General features: G+C 36.3%; 2 protein-coding genes across 2 annotated transcripts in view; one reads left to right on the plus strand and one right to left on the minus strand.

Annotated features, from left to right (window-relative positions):
* LOC110371161 (structural maintenance of chromosomes protein 5) overlaps nucleotides 1-21584 on the plus strand; it is a 24589-nt gene continuing 3005 nt past the window's right edge. Inside the window, exons 1-19 of the mRNA XM_049850128.2 lie at nucleotides 1-216; nucleotides 882-1023; nucleotides 1357-1545; nucleotides 3205-3425; nucleotides 4297-4543; nucleotides 4766-4973; nucleotides 5519-5666; nucleotides 5899-6040; nucleotides 7165-7370; nucleotides 7635-7798; nucleotides 8152-8281; nucleotides 9207-9342; nucleotides 10559-10765; nucleotides 17596-17679; nucleotides 18102-18323; nucleotides 18765-18874; nucleotides 19463-19580; nucleotides 20153-20310; nucleotides 20973-21090. Of these exons, the coding sequence (XP_049706085.2) occupies nucleotides 146-216; nucleotides 882-1023; nucleotides 1357-1545; nucleotides 3205-3425; nucleotides 4297-4543; nucleotides 4766-4973; nucleotides 5519-5666; nucleotides 5899-6040; nucleotides 7165-7370; nucleotides 7635-7798; nucleotides 8152-8281; nucleotides 9207-9342; nucleotides 10559-10765; nucleotides 17596-17679; nucleotides 18102-18323; nucleotides 18765-18874; nucleotides 19463-19580; nucleotides 20153-20310; nucleotides 20973-21090 (3021 nt within the window). The 5' untranslated portion in view covers nucleotides 1-145. The remainder of the gene's footprint in view (nucleotides 217-881; nucleotides 1024-1356; nucleotides 1546-3204; nucleotides 3426-4296; nucleotides 4544-4765; nucleotides 4974-5518; nucleotides 5667-5898; nucleotides 6041-7164; nucleotides 7371-7634; nucleotides 7799-8151; nucleotides 8282-9206; nucleotides 9343-10558; nucleotides 10766-17595; nucleotides 17680-18101; nucleotides 18324-18764; nucleotides 18875-19462; nucleotides 19581-20152; nucleotides 20311-20972; nucleotides 21091-21584) is intronic.
* LOC110371162 (facilitated trehalose transporter Tret1) lies at nucleotides 11217-15017 on the minus strand. Its single transcript, XM_021327278.3, has 3 exons — nucleotides 14175-15017; nucleotides 12962-13097; nucleotides 11217-12608 (listed from the first exon to the last, which is right to left on the minus strand). The coding sequence occupies exons 1-3, from the start codon at nucleotides 14199-14201 to the stop codon at nucleotides 11332-11334; spliced, it is 1440 nt and encodes a 479-aa protein (XP_021182953.3). The 5' UTR covers nucleotides 14202-15017; the 3' UTR covers nucleotides 11217-11331.

Consider the following 21584-nt stretch of genomic DNA (forward strand, 5'->3'; position numbering starts at 1 on the left):
GACATTTGTTTGGTTGTGTGACTGTGACGTCAAAACGCGAAAAAACTGTCTATGCCGCTGCGGTATTTTATTATTTCCGAAATTCAAACGGTGTTTGCATAAATAATTAGCATATTTTGCGTAGTTATGATTATAAAAGTGTGAAATGTCGAAAGCAAAGAACAAGAAGAATATTAAAGCCGGCTGTATTTACAGGATAGCGCTTGAAAACTTTGTGTAAGTATACTTTTGGCGCGCAATCCGTGTTTATAATTTTGAACAAAAGAATATCTTTAGAGGTTTTATGGCCTGTATTGCAATTACTGGTCATTGCGTATGTGACCGTAATAATTATTTGATTATTAAATTGGGAATACCTACTAAAACACTGGAGTGCAAAATGAGTCATGTCTCAACAAGTCTCAATTAGATCCATAAATACCTAGATACTTGTTTTTTTCTATTGGAACCTCTTTAGAGGAAGACTTTTTTTTATAATGTTTTGTTGAATTTATATGTTGCTGATTTATTTGGTAGATTGGATTGATTTAAATTCATACAATACAGCATTATATACTTACTGAAATAGTGTTTATTCACAAGTATTCATATCATATCATACATTAATCCATTCAAATCCAATCCTTAAAAATCAAATTGACTGTCTAATGCAGTTTTGTAGTGAAAGAAGTTTATACCTAACATTTTTTATTTATTTGTCTATACTGTCCCACCGCTGGGCGCAGGCCTCCTCCATAGCCTTCCATCAACCTCTATTGGTCGATTTTTGTGGTCAGTCCGCAAGGCTGCTAACAAAATGCTCACACCAGTTTCCTTGGTCTTTCCAAAGTAACTACAGTCCAGCCATTTTTTAAACATATAAGTTTGTTTGTTTTTTCCAGAACATACAAGAGTGTTGAGCTATATCCTAGTACTTCACTGAACTTGATAATCGGACCCAATGGCACGGGAAAGTCAACATTTGTCTGTGCCATCATTCTGGGGTTGTGTGGCAAGACCAGTGTTATTGGACGGGCTAAGAAAGTAAGTATACATACCTTATTTCATTATTTAAACTATATTACATACATTACACCCAGTTTAACAACTGTTTAAATTAAAATCCTCCGCACACACACATGACACATGATTTTTAGCAAGTAGGGTATTTATTGCAGTAAAAAAAAAAAATTATATGTAGGTAGTAAATTCAATAATGATGTTGTTTATTGACTATTTATTTTTTATATCTTTAGTATTTATCAATTATATGTACACCCTAAACTGTAAGGTATTCTCTAGATAAAACTCCATCCAAAGGTTTTCTGGAAGAAATTGCTGATTATCGATTCTTATCGATAATCTATATCATTCTAGATATCCGAATATGTGCGGAGTGGATGCGAAGATGCTACAATCGAGATTGAGCTCTACCAAAGACCGGGCCAGCCAAATGTTGTCATAACAAGGAATTTTGATTTAACCGATACATCCAAATGGTCAATTGACCGTAAGACGGTTCGGGAAAAACAGGTGCAAGAACTTATAGCATCTCTGAATATACAGGTCAGTCATAATTTTGTTACTATACTTTGATCTACAAACTACAAGGAGATGTCAGCAACCCCAGCGGGTCCCAATAGGGCCAAGGCCCGCCAGGGCTGCGGGACTGCTCGAAAGAGTTACTGCGGCCTTGGTACCTAAAAGTCCTACAATGGAACATGATGGATTTTTAGTCAGTAAAAGTCTGATGGTCATTTGATGATTTTTGCCATCACAAAAAAAAGTTATAATTTTGTTTATTTGAGGATATACTCAGGTTTTAATGTGTTCCATTGGAACTTCTTTTCGCACCTGGATTAAAAGGAACATTCAACCTTCCTTATTTAATAAATGTCCTAAAACTAAACTAACACAAGAATTTTTCTTCTCTCAAGAATCTGTAAATAAATGTATTCTATGGATGCAATGGAATAAATGCTACTGGCTCGTACACAATATAAAAAATAAATATGTAGTATAATAGTAGTGCTACTCTGTGTTTACATAACCTTTTTTATCAACTACATTCTGGACTTCCCTATTGCAGCAGTTGTTAAATTAAGTCTTAATTAGAATTATTCTAATGTGCTTATCACTTGATGATGTCATTCACTTTGCTAAAACCATATGCCTAACAATAATGCCTAATGAAAAGTATTATTATTTTAGTAAGTTATCCTCCTACTTTTTAAGACAGAATCGGAATCAAATATTTTATCATCTATCTTGCACTTTTAAGCATATCTACTTTATGATGGTTTAAAAAATTATATATACTATAGCTATACTAATATTATAAAGAGGAAAACTTTGTTTGTTTGTAATGGATAAGGTCAAAAGCTACAGGATCGAAAAAAAAAATATTTGAAAAATATCTGTGAGTAATATAGGCTATATTTTATCCCCACATGGGCAGTAGTTGCCACGGGATGCGGGTATTTGATTTCCCATTAAGCTTTTTTAAACATATTTGAGAAATTCTTTGTGTTATATTTACCAATGATTATGTACGTATTAGGGTATTTTTATTCAGGTTAAAAATACCCCACAACCTGCAAAGTAGGTCCCATATTGGTAATATAAAATAACAACTAGATTAAATTACAACATGAAAATGTAACAAATAGACAATTATTTAGTATTCATAGAATATTACCAGTGGGTATTTGAAGTGGATGATCTCATATTTCTTATCTATTCAATGGCCACTCCATGTGTAGACTGAACTATTGAAGGACTGATATACATTGTATGTGCTCATGTTATAGTTTAAGTAGTTTATAAAACCTAGATATTATTTTACTGGATCCATGAAACTGGCTTATAACTAAACATAAAAGGAAGATTTATTTATTAATTCAACAACTTATGTATACAGTCACACACACGAAGAAAAATAGATTTTATGTATCAATACATACAGATTGTAATACCATACTATTATTGAGAAGAGTAAACCATGGAGTTTCTTGTCCGTTCTTCTCCATAGGATGCTACATTTGGGATGGGCAACTAGAATTAAACTTATTTATATTTTTGTCGTTCATAAGTAGTAAATGCCTAAATTAAATAAATGATTTGACTGTGACTTTAAGTAACAATCAAACACAAACTTTCACCCTTTAAATATTAATTTGTTATATTTTAATATATTATCACAAAATTTAATTCTCACTTTCACAGGTAGACAATCTCTGCCAGCTTCTACCTCAAGATAGGGTCCAAGATTTTTCCAAAATGGATCCCCAGCAGCTGTTACGGAGTACTCTCTCTGCCGTTGGTGGTCAAGAGAGCGTGAACCAATTAGATGAGCTAATAGAGTGTAGGACACAGCAACGGGGTTTATCTACCAAGTTGCAGAATAATGCTCAGGTTATGCAAGAGCAGATACGGTTGAATGAGAGGTAATTCGAATATCTATTTCATCATCATCATCATCATCATCATCTCAGCCATAGGATGTCCACTGCTGAACATAGGCCTCCCCCTTAGATCTCCACAGATACCTGTTGGAGGCGACCTGCATCCAACGTCGACGGCGACCTTTATAAAGTCCACCTTGTTGGTGGACGTCCTACCCTGCGCTTGCTAGTCTGTAGTAATATCTGTTTGTACTATTTAAATATCTACATTTTACCAAAGAAATATTTTTTTTACTGGTTGTTTTGCTTCATCTCTGGAATTGCTGTACAAGGCTTAATAAAAATTTATAGGCATTAGAAGCATTCAAGGTTCCAAAGGAAATACTTCTTTAGCTTTTAGCTATGTTTTTACACAATATACAACAAAAAGTAAAGTAATATAAAATTATTTTTCAAAACGGAGCTGTTTCTTGCCCAGTATTCTTCACAGGACTCTTACCTTTTGTGCAAATAAGAACACAATATCAATACTCAATAACTTTATTGCATACCATAATGTGTACAGGCTGGTGGGTAAAATTAAAAGAAACAATTATGGACCCTGTTGGGCACAGCAAAGTTAGTTTTTAGAGGAGAGGACGAAGAGCGAATTAAATGTAGAAAATCTTATATTCAGATATTTGAGTAGCTATTATTTATAAACATCTTCTTCCTAACACTACAGACTGCTAGACTTTAGCTTATACCTTAGCTCGCCTAGTCAGAATCAGTATTTCATGCATATTCTTCTAAAGTCATGAAAAAGTGACAGCAGTTTCCTTCTCAGATTACACCAACAAACAAACCGAAACATCATTATTAACCTACCCATTTTCCAAAGATTGAAAATATTTTTATATTAAAAACTTTCCAGACTCAAAGTAGTAATAGACGCAATGCAACAACGCAAAGAGATAGAGAAACAAATAGAAATATGTGAGAAGAAGAAACTCTGGTTAGAATATAACGAGTTGAGGAAGAAGGTTGTGGAGTTCTCCAAGGATAAGAAAGAAGCGGAGAAGATTGTGAATACCCATAAGAAGAAAGTTGAACCGCTTGAGAAAGTTATAGATAAAGCTAAAAGTGAGATTAGCCAGATGGAACAAAAGAAGTTGGCTGCTGTAAGTATCTAATTATTTACATCTCAGCATAGGCACCTAATAATAAAAATAGGGTCTAAAGGTAAGATAAAGTTTTAGAGTGATTTATTCAAAGTAGGCTGAAAATCAGCACTTTGAAGATCAAAACAAAAGACAGACCCTAAAACGCCCGCCCTTCACCTACCAGTTTTTACCAATTTAACAAATTCACCATATTTCCTAACCACCATTATTTTTTAACAGAACAGAAAAATCTACGCAATAAAGGACCAAGTAAAAGAGATGATAAATTCCGTCAGAACTCAAGAGTTCAAGCTGAAAGAATTCGAAGCTTCTTACCAAGAGAAGTTAGAACGCTATCGCAATAGAGAAAGAGAGTTGCGCGAAGCCAAAATGAAGTTGGGGAAACTTGAAATGGATAAAAATGTGGTTGAGAACACGGTTGGGGACGGTGAGTTTTCTATGTCAATTAACAGCCTTACTTATAAATAAAATTAATTTATTTCAGACATTGTGCCCATAATGAATTGAGTAAAAATAACAAATTAACAATAATTAAAATGAAATTACAATCAAAATAAAATTAAAAAAAAAAAAAACAATAATTAAAATATATTATAAACATATAAACGTGAATTAAATAATAAGTTATACTTAAGGGCTGTTTAAGAAAATTCTTACTTATAAACGTTGCTTAACTGTAAGCGTCCACAGGCCCGCATCGCACGTATCTGACGTATCGCATTATAGCATAGATGCGGATCATTGGATGCCGTTGTATGAATTCTTATACAAGGCAAGATAAAATCCGTTACGTGCGATGCGTGCCTGTGGACGCTTACCTTAAGCATGTCTTAACTAACATTTAATAACTACTTAAAGCTTAAGTAGTAATGAGTTAAAATGATGCTCAGAGATTTGTATAAGTAAAGCTGTGAAGGTTATTCACCAAAAGACTGAAAAAGTTTCGATTAAATTGTGTAATATTTATTACAGCAACAAAAGTGAAGATGGAGTTAGCAGAACTTCACAAGTCTATAACAAAAACGAATGCTGCTATAGACATCTTGAAGAAGCAGAAGTCAGAAGTGCAATTTGACCTGGAGAATAACATCATGCCGCAGATCAGACTTTATCAGCACAAGTTAGTTTACAATTGCTCATTTATTTACACACTAGCATCCGCTCGCATGTTAATAAAAAGCCTATGAGTTAATCCAGGGCGTCACCTGTCTACATACCAAATTTCAACCAAATCGGCCCAACCGTTTTTGCGTGAAAGAATAACAAACATACAACCATATATTCTCACAAACTTTCACATTTATAATGTAAGTAAGATATGTATAAGTAAGATTGTATTTTTTAATCCACAGGAAACGTGCACTAGAAGATGTGGATGTGAAGCGTTTGAACGTTCTTCACAATTATAGCGAAGATGCCTACACAGCTGTGTTGTGGCTGCGAGAACACAGACAGTTGTTCCAACAGCCAGTATACGAGCCTATGTTGCTAGAGGTATGTCTTCACAAGTTATAGAGCTCTGCCTCATTAACACGCCAATGGCGACGTCGCCGCCTACGTATCCAAGCAGTTAATATTGAAGTGTATAGTACCTAAGAGCCCTGCCTCACGAAGACGCCAATGGCGACGTCGCCGGCTACGTATCCAAGCAGTTAATATAAGAGCCCTGCCTCATTAGGACGCCAATGGCGACGTCGCCGGCTACGTATCCAAGCAGTTAATATTGAAGTGTATGGTACCTAACTCATATGGCGACGGCTTGCCAACGTCGCCAAATTGAGCGACGAGCTACAGTTCTCTACGTGGCTTCTGAATACTCTGGCAGCTTGGCGACGTTGCCACGGTTGCCACTATAATGTACACGGTAAAGTACACCTCGCTCACTCAGTCGCCAGTGTGGTCGCTAGTCAGCCGCCATTTTATGACGCTCACTCGAATATCTCTGACTGTCGAGACGCCATGGCCACTCGACTTGGCGACTTTTGGTTGCCAGAAGTAGCCAGGCCTGCGCCGATGGCGACGTCGCCATGACGTCTCAATGAGGCAGAGCTCATATAGTATGTAGTGCTCTGCGATTACAGCGAAGATACCTATACAGCTGTGTTGTGATACAGTACAGTACACGAGCCTATGTTGCTAGAGGTATGTCTTCACAAGTTATATATGTAATATAAAAAAGAAAAAATATATATTCGTGGTGGCCTAGTGGGCAAAGAACCAACCTCTTGAGTATGAGGGTGCGGGTTCGATTCCAGGTCAGGTTTTTCATTTCTAAGTTTGTATGTACTTTTTAAGTATATCTTAGCCACCAATGACTGTGTTTCGGATGGCACGTTAAACTGTAGGTCCCGGCTGTCGTTGAACATCCTTGACAGTCGTTACTGGTAGTCAGAAGCCAGTAAGTCTGACACCAGTCTAACCAAGGGGTATCGGGTTGCCCGGGTAACTGGGTTGAGGGGGTCAGCTAGGGCAGTCGCTTCTTGTAAAGCACTGGTACTCAGCTACATCCGGTTAGACTGGAAGCTGACCCCAACATAATTGGGAAAAAGGCTCGGAGGATGATAATAAAACGGAAATAATTCAGCAATTACTAAAACAAAACTTATTTTTGTTCACAGATAAGTTTCACGGATCCGAAATTCGCTCGCTACTTAGAATCAACAGTTTCTGGTCGTGACCTAGTGGCGTTCACTTTTGAATCCAGTCGGGATATGAACCTGTTTCTTCAGAAAGTTCGAGTGGAATTGGGCCTGAAGAGAGTCAACGCTATATGCAGTCAAGGTGGGCCTGTTGATAGACCGCCGAGTAATATACAGCAGATTAGGTAAGTTGTGTGATTGTTTGTTTAAAAAGATAAAAAGTCATTTATGGTTAGGCTTAAAATCAGCACTTTTTGAAGGTCAAATTTACAAAAGACAGCTCCCAAAACGCTTACTGTTTGGGCTGCGGGATTGTTCGAAAGAGTTACCGCCCTGGTACATAAAAGGCCTACAACGGAACACAACAATAATATATGTTTTCCGCTTCCATTTTTCCCTATCACTCTTCATACTGACATGTATATTAATATTATATTCTATTATTCCAGCTATCTAGGTTTCTACACGTACCTAGTGGACACGATAACGGCCCCCAATGCAATACTTCGCTACCTCTGCAAGCAGTACTCCGTTCATCGCATCCCGCTCGGCAACGACCATACTTACCGCAACAGCGAGTCAGTGCCTGCCAACATCAACTTCTTTTTTACTGGTCAGTTATAAAAATATAAGATAAAATTGCTACTGTAAAAAAACACTACATACATTACATAACAGCCTTTGTATCGTCCCACTGCTGGGCTGCGGCCTCCTCTCACACGGAGAAGGATTGAGCGATAATCACTACGCTTGCTCAATGCGGGCTGGTGATTTCAGACTTTATAGTCCAGGTTTCCTCAAGATGTTTTCCTTCACCTTTTTATCAGTCATTGGTGTTCAAGTTACACATAGAAAGTACATACAAACTTAAAAAACCGACGGGAAAATTGTTACATATTGTATTTTAACAACATTTTGGTGTAGGTACGTGTGTGTGTTTGTGTACATACGAATTCTTTGTTACAGAAAACCATAGATTCTCCGTCCGTGTATCATCATACAGTGGGGAGAAATCTGTGTCGACCACCGAGGTACGAGAAGCGAAACTCATGGCGAACACTGTTGACCTTGAACAGATCACCAACTCCAATAACCAGTAAGTTTTACTACCGTATTTATAAACAAATAATTACTTGTTGCTAAGTAATTTCTTAAGAAGCTGAATGCACCCAAATCACTATCTTTCTCTCGCCTACGGAATTACGTTCGAGAGAGAAAGAGAGAGAAGCCAGTTGACGCGACGTTCGTAACATACATATAAATTAATAGCTTTAAAATGAGTTCAAAATTAACCAAGTTCTGTATTAACATATGGACTCGTTATTGTTACAAATTTTATCAATATACTTTGTACTATCTGTTCTATTTTTCTTCTTCTCTGTATTCTGTGTGTGTACATAAATTGTTGTTAAATAAGTAATACAGATATTCTTTGGAAGATCATTTCAGAGGTAAGCTTATATTTTTTTTGTATCGAGAAAACTTTTCGAAAACGTGTTTTGAAATTAACAGGGTTCTCAGAAATATGTTCAAGATTAATATATATTTTTTTCGCCGTCAAAAACTGTATAGATTTGGCCAAAAAATTGTTTGAGACAAGCCAATTTCGGCATTCAGTCCCTTAACCTAATCCATTACGCTACGTTAGAATGTTCGTTTGCCCATATCTCTGTCGTTTATCAACCGATGCAGGGCTGCCAGCCTATTCCAATATACAATCTAGATTGTACAAATAAACAAATGACCAATCAAACTCAAAGAAAACAATTAAGCCTGTTAAATTCTCGTCTGTTGCTGTCATTGAACATCCTTGGCAGTCGGTACGGGTAGTCAGAAACCTGACACCAGTCTAACCAAGGGGTATTGGGTTGCCCGGGTAACTGGGTTGAGGAGGTCAGATAGGCAGTCCCTCTTTGTAAAGCACTGGTACTCAGCTACATCCGGTTAGACTAGAATCCGACTCCAACATAGTTGGGAAAAGGCTCGGGAGATGATGATGTTACTTCTTTTTTTTCTCACAGATTAGCAATATTCGAGCAACAAGCCCAAGGACACAAATCCAAAATGGCGGAAATTGACAAGAAACTGCAAATTTTGGAGGGAAACTTGAACGAGTTGAATTTGAGAAGGAAAGCTGTTAACGAAGGTGAAGAGAAAGTAAGTAATTCAATATATTATAAAGCTGTAGTTTGTAGGTTTGTAACACACCAATCTCAAAAAAGAATGGTCAGATTTGGAAAAATCTTTCAGTGTTATATGGTCTTATTCTTATATAGTCTTCTTATTATTTATTATTATGTACTGGTTTAAGAAAAAAATGACACGGAAAAGGCGAAATTCAACCCACGTATGGCACTTTCGTGTACAGAAATTGATTAATTCTTCTGGTCTACTCTCTCTACCAAGATTTCAGAGAAATTGCAACCTTTAAGCGTGAATGCAATGCTCACTGATACTCGTTCAAAAGCAGTTTTGATGCGATCTCGCCATAAGAATAATAATAACATTTTTGTCTCTTTAACGTTTACCATAAGACAGCTACATTATCTGCCAGTAACTCAGTCTATATTTTATCCCGTTACGGGCAGAATTTCCCACGGGACGAGTGAAACCGCTTTATAACGGCTAGTGTCTAAATAAATTACTAAAAAAATATATTCTAAATAAATTGTAAATTTTAAGAATATACTGAAGAAATGGCTTTTAGAGAAATGTTTCTATTCTATAGCTGACTATATGGCTCATAAGGGAAAACGATTTAGGTAACTGCAAGTTTTTAAGAGTTTAAATTGTTATTTGTTTTTAATTTTAATAGTGTATAAGGTCATTTAAGTGTAGTTGTTAAATACCTTTTTTATTTATTTGTATGCCGATGCTTCGGCGAAACATATAGAACATAACGGGTGTGTCGTTCACAATCACATTAAATCCTATCGCATATACTTTATGACATTCTATGGCGAATTGTAAAAAAAATAATCTAATCCATTCAGTGGTTTGGCCACAGGAGTCATTTTTCGTTTTTCTAATTTACAACATCATGTGTAATGCAGAGATAAAGTTAGGAGGATCGAATGTTTTGATCAGTTGACAGCTGTCAGTTTTCAAGGGAGAATTTCAGTTGTTTGTAATGACTGACTTTTATATGGTGTTCTAATTTTCGCACATTTTTATCCTATTTACTTTGTTTGAAAAATTCATTTTTTTATTTTCGCGAATTTTTCTTTTATCTTTGTGTTAATCGACATATATTAACCAGTATGTTAACGTATTTCATTTAATGTGATTGTGAACGACACACCCGATATAACCAATGTAACATCTGTGTACCCCGTCTTTCATACAAATAAAAGTTTCTTATTCTTCCCTACAGGTACGTACAATCCTAGCCCAAATTCGCATACAAACCAAGAAGGTGCAAGACATTGAAACGGAACCTACTTTCGATATGCAACAAGAAAGAGATCGCACTAGAAAGAAACAAAAAGAATGTGTACTCAAACAGTGTAAACTTCACGCTGACTTGAATAGTTCTATGAAAACATTGGCTACGGAAATCAGGAATGGGGAAATTTGGAAGGTAAGTTATTTTTTTACTTGACCTTATCAAAGTCATTTTTTATTTTGTTTTAAACTAGCTTTTACCCGCGACTTCGTTCGCGTGCAATAATGACTTCCGGCAGATTTTTGGTTTGACCAATAGATGGCTCTATATGTCCGGAATAAATTTTATTTTTATATTTTTTTGTAATAATAACTTACCTAAGTCCTTTCTCGAGTTCCAAACTATGTCTGTACCAAATTTTACACAAATCGGTTCAGTAGTTTAGGCGTGAAGAAAAGATAGACAGACAGACAGAGTTACTTTCACATTTATCGTCTAGTTTAGTTAGGATAGGCCAATGAAAGTTCTTTCGAAACGTCAAACTAGTTGCACGGTTCCAAAGATTTGGTCTCATGGAGAAGAACCGGGAAGAAACTCCATACAGGGAGGGGTAGTGATTTTCAAGTGACCATGGCTAAGAGTTATATTTAGACACAAAACAATTTATTTTATAAAAAAATGTATTCGAAAGATATCACAATATAACTTACAAATTACAGCTTCTTAAAATTTAATCGGAGATAACAATATTATTTCATAATCTAATTACCATCAGCCTTTAAAAATCTTTGTCGCACTCCCAAATCAACGTTAACATTATTACTCTCTTTAAAATAACCGACATTATAATATTCTTCTATTTCTTGCAAAGTTTTATTACTTGTATCCGGCACACACATACAAATAATCAGACCAGCGACAACAGTATATAAACCATAGATTAAGAACGCTCCCCACATGCGTATATAAACGCATAAGTATGGGAACGACTTTAAAGCTGAAGAGTGAAATATACAAGTGCATATCACGAATAGACAGCCCCCTAAACCTCGGTGTTTTACAGGCATTAACTCTGTAGCTATTGTAAAACCTACACCGTTTGACCCCAAGCTAAAAAATATCATAAAAACGACTATGCAATATGCACCCAACATAGAATCTTTTGCAACTATATCTACACTTTGCAAATAAGTAACTAAAGCAGCTAAAATCATAAATACAGACGACCCAGACATACTGAATAGTAAAACCTTTTTACTGCTAAAGTATTTGAGTAAAATCGTGGTCACACTGTAGCCTATGAAAAAAGTTAGGTCTAATATAAATTTTATGTGATCATTCTTATTACTAGTGGCATTAAGTGTAATATCGCTTGAATAGATTATCACAGCTGAGCCCCCGGACCAATAAAACACACTAATCAAAATACAAGTAAGAAAAGACGGTATATAGAAATCTTTGCTAGTTAACGTGGTACTAAAATTTTTAATCCAACTCCGCCTACTCGGTTTTAATTCCGAATCATCCTTATGCGAATTGAGTAAGCCATTTAGTTCTTTCAAAGATTCCTTATCATTACCTCTAAGCATTTTAAATGTTTCCTCACACTCTTCAAATCTGCCTTTAAAAGCTAGCCAAGACGGTGACTCGGGCCATGCAAATCCGATCAAAAGAGCCAAAATAATTGGACAGCACATAACCAGTCCTGCAATTTTCCAATGAACATACCTGCCTATTATTCCTACTACTGACATGCCAAGCGCTTGAGCCGTGCCGTAGAATAACAAACACATGTTTCTATACTTCGGTTGCACCATTTCTGATATGCTTAGAAAGCTAATTGGTAGTAGACTGTGGCCTCCCAACCCGTGGAAACATTCGCCTATAATAAGGGTCTTGATATTAGTAGCTGCGTAAGTAAATATCCATCCTATGATGATGAGGATGCAGCTTATAATGTACGCGAATTTTCGGCCTTGGTACTGCATGAGAAATGGCATTAGAAAGCTTGGGATGCCTGCTAGGCCGTGCACGGAACCTGGAATAAAAATTGTTTTTAATGTAAAAAAAATCGGTGGGGCAGCTAAAAAAAAAGTAGCATAATATAATTGAACGGGAAAGTTAAAACGACGTTGACCTTAATAGGTCAATAATGCTATAAAACTAGATTGAAATAATACTAGAATGAACAAATGAAACGAAAAGCTAAAAATAGTAGAAAACAAATATTTGCATACGTATATACTCGTAGTATAGACTTCAGTAATTTAAGCTTTTTTAATACACATAGGTACATTCTGGCAAATAAATTACTTTGACTAGGATTTTGTAGACTACATTGAGCGCCTACCTACAAGTACAATTAATAAAATTGTCTCCAAAAATACATACCGATCCATGATCCGTTATCCAAATCGAGGTGTATGATAGTATCGTTAGCTTTGAACTGCTGTAACAATACCCCTGGATATGCCACCACGCCACCGGCCGTCAATGCTGCTAGGTGCGTTGATCCCGCCACTAGGAACTGAACAAAATATTCCACTTATAAAATAAAATCTGAAATAACACTCACAGCTCGAGGTGGCCTAGTGGGTAAAGTATGTCACCTTCAAGTAGTTGAGGGCGTGGATTCGGTTCCAAGTCAGGCAAGTACCAATGCAACTTTTCTAAGTTTGTATGTACTATCTAAGTATATCTTGGTCACCAGTGACTGTGTTTCGGATGGCACATTAAACTGTAGGTCCCGGCTGTCATTGAACATCCTTGGCAGTCGTTACGGGTAGTTAGAAGCCAGTAAGTCTGACACCAGAGGTCTTACTAAGAGGTCACACTTTTCACAGGTAATTTGGTTAGTGAGGTCAGATAGGCAGCCGCTCTATGTAAAATACTGGTACTTGGATGCATCCAGTTATACCGCTAGCTGACCCCATAGTTGGGAAAAGGCTAGGCAGATGATAAAGGATATGCACATGAAAAAATAATTAATCGTTTTAAAAATTAAAAAACACGCTTGTCATTTATTGTCATCAGAACTCAGAGCGTGGAACGAAACCTGAACGCAAAAAAGTCGTGGTGGCCTAGTGGGTAAAGGACCAACCTCTCAAGTATGAGGGCGCGGGTTCGATCCCAGGTCAGGCAAGTACCAATGCAACTTTTCTAAGTTTGTATGTACTTTCTAAGTATATCTTAGACACCATTGGCTGTGTTTCGGATGGCACGTTAAACTGTAGGTCCCGGCTGTCATTGAACATCCTTGGCAGTCGTTACGGGTAGTCAGAAGCCAGTAAGTCTGACACCAGTCTAACCAAGGGGTATCGGGTTGCCCGGGCAACTGGGTTGAGAAGGTCAGATAGGCAGTCGCTTCTTGTAAAGCACTGGTACTCAGCTGAATCCGGTTAGACTGGAAGCCGACCCCAACATGATTGGGAAAAGGCTCGGAGGATGATGAGAACTCAGAGCGTGTGCAAAATTTCGTCCTAATCGAAGTCCGGGAAGTGGGTCAAATTAAGATTCCAAGATTTTCTTACATACATAGTTACAAGTGAAGCTAATATAAGCGTGTTAATAATAAACATACGTAATAGAAACACACAAAACATACCTGTCGTGCAAGAGGCGGGATATTCATAATGAAAATGTTTAACAATTATTTAATTCATATTTCTTGTGTTGTTGGCCGTACCTACCCGGTCAAAGGTGTCAAGCTGATTACAAGATCTGAGTGTAAACTGATATTTAAAAGGATGCGAGTGAACGAATGACGGGGCTTTTTATTTCATTTGTAACGGTAAACTCAGACGATAAGTTTTGAAAACGTGCGTTGAAACCGAAGACCCTTTTTCGAATTTTGAAAATGGTGATGATGATTTTGATGTCTTTTGATGTCCTGAGATTAGGATATTGAAAGAATTTGCTAATTGCAAGTGTTTAAAATATATATAAAAATAGCTTCCGCCCGCGGCTTCGCCTACGTCGAGTTCGGTTATTGCATTTCCAAGAGAACTCTTCAAAAGTCCGGGATAAAAACTATCCTATGTTCTTCCTCAAGGTCAACTCTATCTCTGTACCAAATTTTATTAAAATCAGTTCAGTGGTTTAGACGTGAAAGCGTAACAGACAGACAGACAGAGTTACTTTCGCATTTATAATATTAGCAGGGATGGAAAGAAAAGCTGAGGAGACAGCAATCATTGGCCAGTTTTATGGCTTGGACGTTTGATTTAGGTAAAAAAAATGTATACTTCAAGTCGTTTTTCTTTACAAAGATACAAGTACAGATAGGATGTAATTATTTATTTTTATTAGCAAATTTAAGTATTTAGTAGGTACCTGCATCTACAGCTTAAAAATCTGCCTATATTTGTGGGGTTTTCCGGAGATTACTTTTCAATTATTTTATAAGCATGTTAAACGAACCGCAAAGATATTGCTGTTACAGCAATTTAATTATCTTTTGTTTCTAAATTGCTTTTTAAAAAGTAATAAAACGTTATACTTGTTTTCGGTACCGGAATTGAAAAAAAATAAAGACTTAACCTAAAACCTAAAACCCTGAAAATTGCGTCACAGTTGGCTAATGTTCTGAAAACATACGTAAATACGTACGGTAGACTGCACATCAGTGGTAACTGTCATGCACCTTAACTCTATAGTAATAAGTACGATTTTCCTATAAAACTGTTACCACTGACCTGAAGTTGACTGTACATACATGTAGGTCAAACCGATAACCCAGTTTTTTAAGTCAGTTAAAAAACCTCTACTTTCAACAACCTTTTTCCAATTATTCTTGCAAATCGACATATCTATAAACTTGCTTGAAAGTACTTTGGATTATCCGAATTCCGAATATGGTGAGCAGTACCTACATAAAATTCGTTTTATTCTTGAGGTTGTCATGTGGAGAATTTACAGTTGACTTCGAAATAAGGGCCCGAACACATCGATACAATATGTCTTCTCATCTGTCATAAGGATTAAAACAAACGCAAATAGATTTAAACGTAGATTAAAATTTTATAAAGATTTAGAAATGTTATGACTTCTTGACATTGATAATCAAAATTGATATTAAGATATAATGTATGTATTAATCCTTTTTATTATAATAAATAAACAACTTAATTGTTTTCCACCATAAAAGAAAAGGATGCGATTTTATTATTGTTCTACTCCTTAGGATTATCGCATTTTGACTAAACATTTACCGTCGTACCACAAAAACTTTTCAACGTCTATTGAACACTGGTCCTAAAAATGACAGATTATGACGTTCAAATAAGGTTGGTTTTGCAGCCACACTTTTTTTTAGTCAAGTGTTCAACAGATGTTTATGTTTTTGTAGTAAGGCTTTTAGTTTCCACAACACTTTTTTTCTAAACCATTTTTTATGAGGTTGGCGGTTTAAAGGACCTCTGTCGCATTAGGCCCAGTCTCCTGACAACATAAACCTCTCTGTTTTTCCTAAAGCCAGTTGTTTTTCAGTTTTCTGAAAATTTAACGTAAAAATTCATTATAAACTACTGTTTTGAAAACTGATGTTTAAGTGGTCGCTGAACTTAGGTCTTAGTGTGTGCTTAGCTTTAGGCACAAGCCAATTACGACAATACTGATTTAAAGAATTTGGCATCGATTTATTCGTCAAACAGTGGAGAGATTTTATGATTCTTATTTTCCAAAAAAGCCTTTTGTGGCGAAAGGAAGATTTTGTAATCTTGCGCAACTCGAAAATACTTAAGTACATGACATTGCCAGTAATTTTGAATGTTTATTGCAACTTGTTTTTTTTTTGTTTATCTTGCAATGATGACGATGACTCGAGAACAGAGGTTGTTCTTGTCTTACAAACAAGTTTCGAAGAACCCAAACTGACGATTAACGTCAGTGTAAAGTTTATGACCGTTCCATATATGTATCTTTTTTTTAATATTGGTTGTCTTCATAACATGAATCCTAACTGATGTTATAAATGTGAAAGTAACTCTGTCTGTCTGTCTTTCTTCACGCCTAAACTACTGAACCGATTGGTGTGAAATTTGGTATAGACATAGTTTTGAACTTGAGAAAGGACATACAATAAAAGAATTATTATTAAAAAAACAAAATACCCGACTGCACACTAAAAAAAGAGTAAAACAAGCCCCACAATAATATTGATGGAAAGCATCGCAGGCGGGGACCAACAGAGGCTTATTTATAGTCATTTCGGTTGTGCACCATTTAGCAGAATTTTCGTTGGTGGCGGTCAAGGTGGTCCCCGCCTGCGATGCTTTCCATCAATATTATTGTGGGGCTTGTTTTACTCTTTTTTTAGTGTGCAGTCGGGTATTTTGTTTTTTTAATAATAATTCTTTTATTTATAACTTTTTAGCTGTTTTTATTTAACGAAAATGTTGTAGATGTAGAAGACTATGTACCTTACTTTACCTTATGCGTGTGCCCGCATTCGGGCTGTATACTCGAGCACATCCCCCTCCGCACCGCGCCGCGCGCCGCATGCCAGGCCACGCCCTATCTTTTTGCTTGCTAACGCATGAGTTGCTTTGCGTTGACGCAGAATTAACATGTTCCCGTGGGAATTTTGAGAAAAAACGTATCCTATATTAATTACTCCCGTGATTGAAATGAATCTAATGATACCGCATACATATTTTTTTAAAGGGAAAAAATATCCCGTGGGACTTTTAGGATAAAATGTATCCTATGACACTCCCGTAATCAAGACAAATCTAACGATACCTCATACATCAAAATCCATCAAGCCGTTTAGGCTACAGGAGGTCACAAAGGAACAGACATACATACATACTTACATACACTCGAAAAACATTACCCTCCTTCTTTGGCAGTCGGGTAAAAATACAAAAATCAAAAATAAAATTTATTCCGGACATATAGCGCCATCTGTTGGTCAAACCAACCAAAAATCTGCCGGAAGTGACTATTCCACGAGAACGAAGTTGCGGGCAAAAGCTAGGTTGCTTATTTGACCTCTTTACTTAATGTTTCGATTTTATTTCCAGGCAAAACTTGAGTTCTACAGGAACAGTATAGTACAACAGGAAACTGAGTTGCGAGAATTGAAAAATGAATTGAGAAATGTTCAGGTAATTAATAATATATTTTTTTTTTAATTCTAAGTACATTGCACTTTTTTTTCTCTAAAGACCTTGCCTTAACTATATTATAGACGATAATATAATATGATAGTTGAAAATATGTGTGCTTTGCGAACTTTTTAAAATTGCGAAATGAGTATAATATGTATTGAGTTATATGTATATCTTTAGAACCTAAAATTAACAACGATTTACTATTACTTAACTGATCGCCATTGCCCGAAATCGTCTTCATAACATTCTAACGTTACAATTTTATAGTATAGTAGTATAATATGTGGAGGCTTGTTATTAGCTATTTGATAACATAACCATCACTATCTCATTTTTCTGTTAGTCTATAAGCCTTCTTTAAAATGTAATAAATAAATACATTTTAAGACAAACACAAATTCATTTTTTTTTAACAGGCAACCCTAGAAAACATAGAGAACCAGCTCACCCGTGCTAAATCGAATGCCAAAGAGAAGCTTCTGGAAGCTAAAAGGAGTTGCAACAACAAACTACCGGATGACGACGATTTTCCTTATAAAGAAGATTTTGATATCCTACCGGCAGATATAACGAGATTGCAGGAACATTGTTACGAGTTGCAAACTAGAGTAGATTGTATGGATCAAGGGGATGAGCAGGTAAGAATTTTGTTAATTATGTACTAGCTTCTGCCAGCGGTTTTATTGGCATCCCGTGGGAAGCTATGCACGAAATCGGATAAAAAGTGGTCTATGGCCTTGCTCGATAAATGGGCTATCTAACACTGAAAGAGTTTTTCAAATCGGACCGTAGTTTCTGAGATTAGCGCTTTAAAAAAAACAAACTCTTCATATTTATCATCAACTAGTGGCAAATCTAGGCAATCAGCTTAAAATTCTGTCATTGAAACAGTTCACACCACTAATTTTGACTATCATTTAGATTACGATTAAGATTTCAATCTACCTTGCAAAAAAAAAACTATTAACTTGGAAACAAAGCAATAACAGCTTTTTTCTGTTGTTATCTTCTGCACATCATATTTTGTGAATAAATGTGTTTTCTTTCTTTGTTTTTCAATTTTTATTTTTATTTTGAAGGTTATCAAAGAGTACGAAGAAAGAGAGAAGTTAATAGCGAAATTAAAATCGGAACTTAGCAACTCCAGTGATACAAACAAGATGCTTGCGAAGAAAATGGCAGCTATACAGTAAGTTACAAGTTCTAAAGTTTTTTGATTTTTCGTATTTTCAATCATGAAAAAAACTGGCCAAGGGTGAGTCGGACTCGCGAACATGCTCTCCATAGCGTTATTAATATCTAAAAAAATATGCAAACATGGGTGCTATGTATCAAATATTTATCATAGAAATACAACAGATTCTAAGTGGCTGCGTTTCTATTCGTATTATGAGATAAGTTTTTCATGTACTCAGTAAAAGGTTCCAAAGAAGGCTACTCGACAACTCGCAGCGTAACATGATGCCGACGCTTCGTGTGCATTAGTTTTAAGTTATTTATATAAAATATTTATTAGTGTATGATTTAATGTCTAACCAAGGGGTATTGGGTTGCCCGGGTAACTGGGTTGAGGGGGTCAGATAGGTAGTCGCTCCTTGTAAAGCACTGGTACTCAGCTACATCCGGTTAGACCGGAAGCCGACCCCCAACGTAGTTTGGGAAAAAGGCTCGGAGGAAGAGAGAGTGTATGATTTAATGTTATAATATTTATGTAGTGCATTTTCTCTAGGTCTTATGTCTGATTTAAATAAATAATTAAAAAAAAAACATTTTACAGAGCAAAATGGCTGCCGCCTCTAGAAAATCTACTGCGGGATATAGGCAAAAGTTTTGCAGATATGTTTGCTAAGTTGGGCTGTGCTGGGGAAATTAAACTTGAGAAAGGTGGAAGTGACGTGAGTATATGAAATTTTAATTCACCTCTGACTGGCTCAATATAGTCTTCATAAAAACTAGTAAATATTGCAATGACAGATGATGTTGTCTTACTAGCATATTATCGGCTACGGCGGCTGTTCTCACGTAAGGAGATCAGCCAGCTGCGCAGGACATATTACAGAGCACGAGTATTTGTTTGGACACAGGTGCACTCACTATTCCTTCACTCTCATAGCCCGATGGGACGGCAATCCGACACGGCCGGAGAGGGATTAGGTAAGGAGAGAAAATTATAGAATAGAATATACAAAGTCGTGGAGGCCTTGTGGGTAAAGAAGCAAACAAGCAACCTTTCAAAGTTATGTACTTTCTAAGTATATCTTGGACACAAATGACTGTGTTTTAGAGGGCGCGTTTAACTATAGGTCCCGTCTGTCATTGAACATATTTGGCTGGCAGCAGAAATACTTCAAACCTTTTAACCTTGTATAAGACTTCTTTTTCCGCTATTTATTAGCCTATCAATATTTAGTGAAAAAGGACCTTATTTTTCAGCGATTAATTATTATTTTCATTTAAATATTTCCAGGAGGATTACGACCAATACGGCATAGCGATTCTCGTACGTTTCCGCGCATCGGAAGAATTACAGCAGTTGACTCGTCACGCGCAGTCTGGGGGTGAACGAGCGCTGTCCACTGCGCTATATCTGATGTCGTTACAGCGACTTACTACAGTGCCATTCAGGTAATATATACGTACATAGTGACACACAGACACAGTAGTTACGCCAAAAAACTCGTCACATACTGTCCGTGAACGAGCATTGCATTGCTTTATATCTGATGACGTTACAGCGACTCACTACAGTAACATTTAGGTAACACATACACAAGGTCATACATACTGACCTCACAATGACATACATGATGACACACAGACATCACTTACAACAGTTGACTCGTCACGCGCTGTCCGGGGCGAGACAGCGCTGTCCACTGCTTTATATCTAATGGCGTTACAGTGACTTACTACTGTGTCATTTAGGTAACACATACATACTGTCGTAAAAAGTGACCTCACAAGGACATACATGATGACCTCACAATGACATAATGTGACCTCATAATGACATACATATTGCCATAACACTGACGTCACAATGACATACCTACATTACAAAATACAAAGGGACTCGGCTAGGAAAATTATACGACAAATATAAAATTTTGGAATATAAAAATACTCCTCGAGTTTCAAATGTTTATACGTTTCTTTATTTGACTTTTTAACAATACCTTCTTTCTGAATAGATATGACGAAAGTTACTGAGTACGTACATACACGTCACCAATATTTTAACATAACGTCAATTTTTTTTATTAATCTTATATTACATTTTGTTACAGATGCGTAGACGAAATAAACCAAGGCATGGACCCTATAAATGAACGCAAAATGTTTGAGCTACTCGTCAAGGTGACCACCGAGTGTGATAATGCACAGTACTTCTTATTGACACCTAAGGTAAGCATTTTAATATTTTTGCTACTCAAAATGAAAAATCATTTATTCAAAGTAGGTTAAAGAACAGCACTTTTCGAACGTCAGTATTACACGAGGACAGTCCCAAAAACGACCACTAACTTTGTCTAGCTTAATAATCGAAATCCAAACCATTCTTGATGGCACTACGCACCAAACTATCAATTATTCTCAGCAGATACTTCTTGTCTTTTCTCCCCAATAGATAGATAGATAGAATATCCCACCCAAAACAAAAATGTGAAAGGCTGCCAAGTTCGATAATATGGGAATGCTTCGCCTATAAAAAAAGTGAGATCTGAATAAGTACCAAGTTCCATACACTACACATACCTCAGTTAAAAATAGTTACTTTTTAATGATTTTACTATGTACGTGTAATATAACCCACGGCCGGTGTGTCGCTATTTTTTGCTCGAACTTTGCGGATACACTGCCGTGTGTCTAGATTTCTTATAGGACCTTATAGAAACAAC

The sequence above is a fragment of the Helicoverpa armigera genome, chromosome 24 (genome assembly GCF_030705265.1).
Source record: "Helicoverpa armigera isolate CAAS_96S chromosome 24, ASM3070526v1, whole genome shotgun sequence".
Classification (NCBI taxonomy): domain Eukaryota; kingdom Metazoa; phylum Arthropoda; class Insecta; order Lepidoptera; family Noctuidae; genus Helicoverpa; species Helicoverpa armigera.

Coding starts and splice junctions, on each gene's coding strand:
- LOC110371162 (XM_021327278.3), bottom strand. CDS start 14,201: ATGAATATCCCGCCTCTTGCACGACAG. Junction 13,098..14,174: donor TCCCGCCTCTTGCACGACAG/GTATGTTTTGTG, acceptor TATTTTGTTCAG/TTCCTAGTGGCGGGATCAAC. Junction 12,609..12,961: donor GGATAACGGATCATGGATCG/GTATGTATTTTT, acceptor TTTTTATTCCAG/GTTCCGTGCACGGCCTAGCA.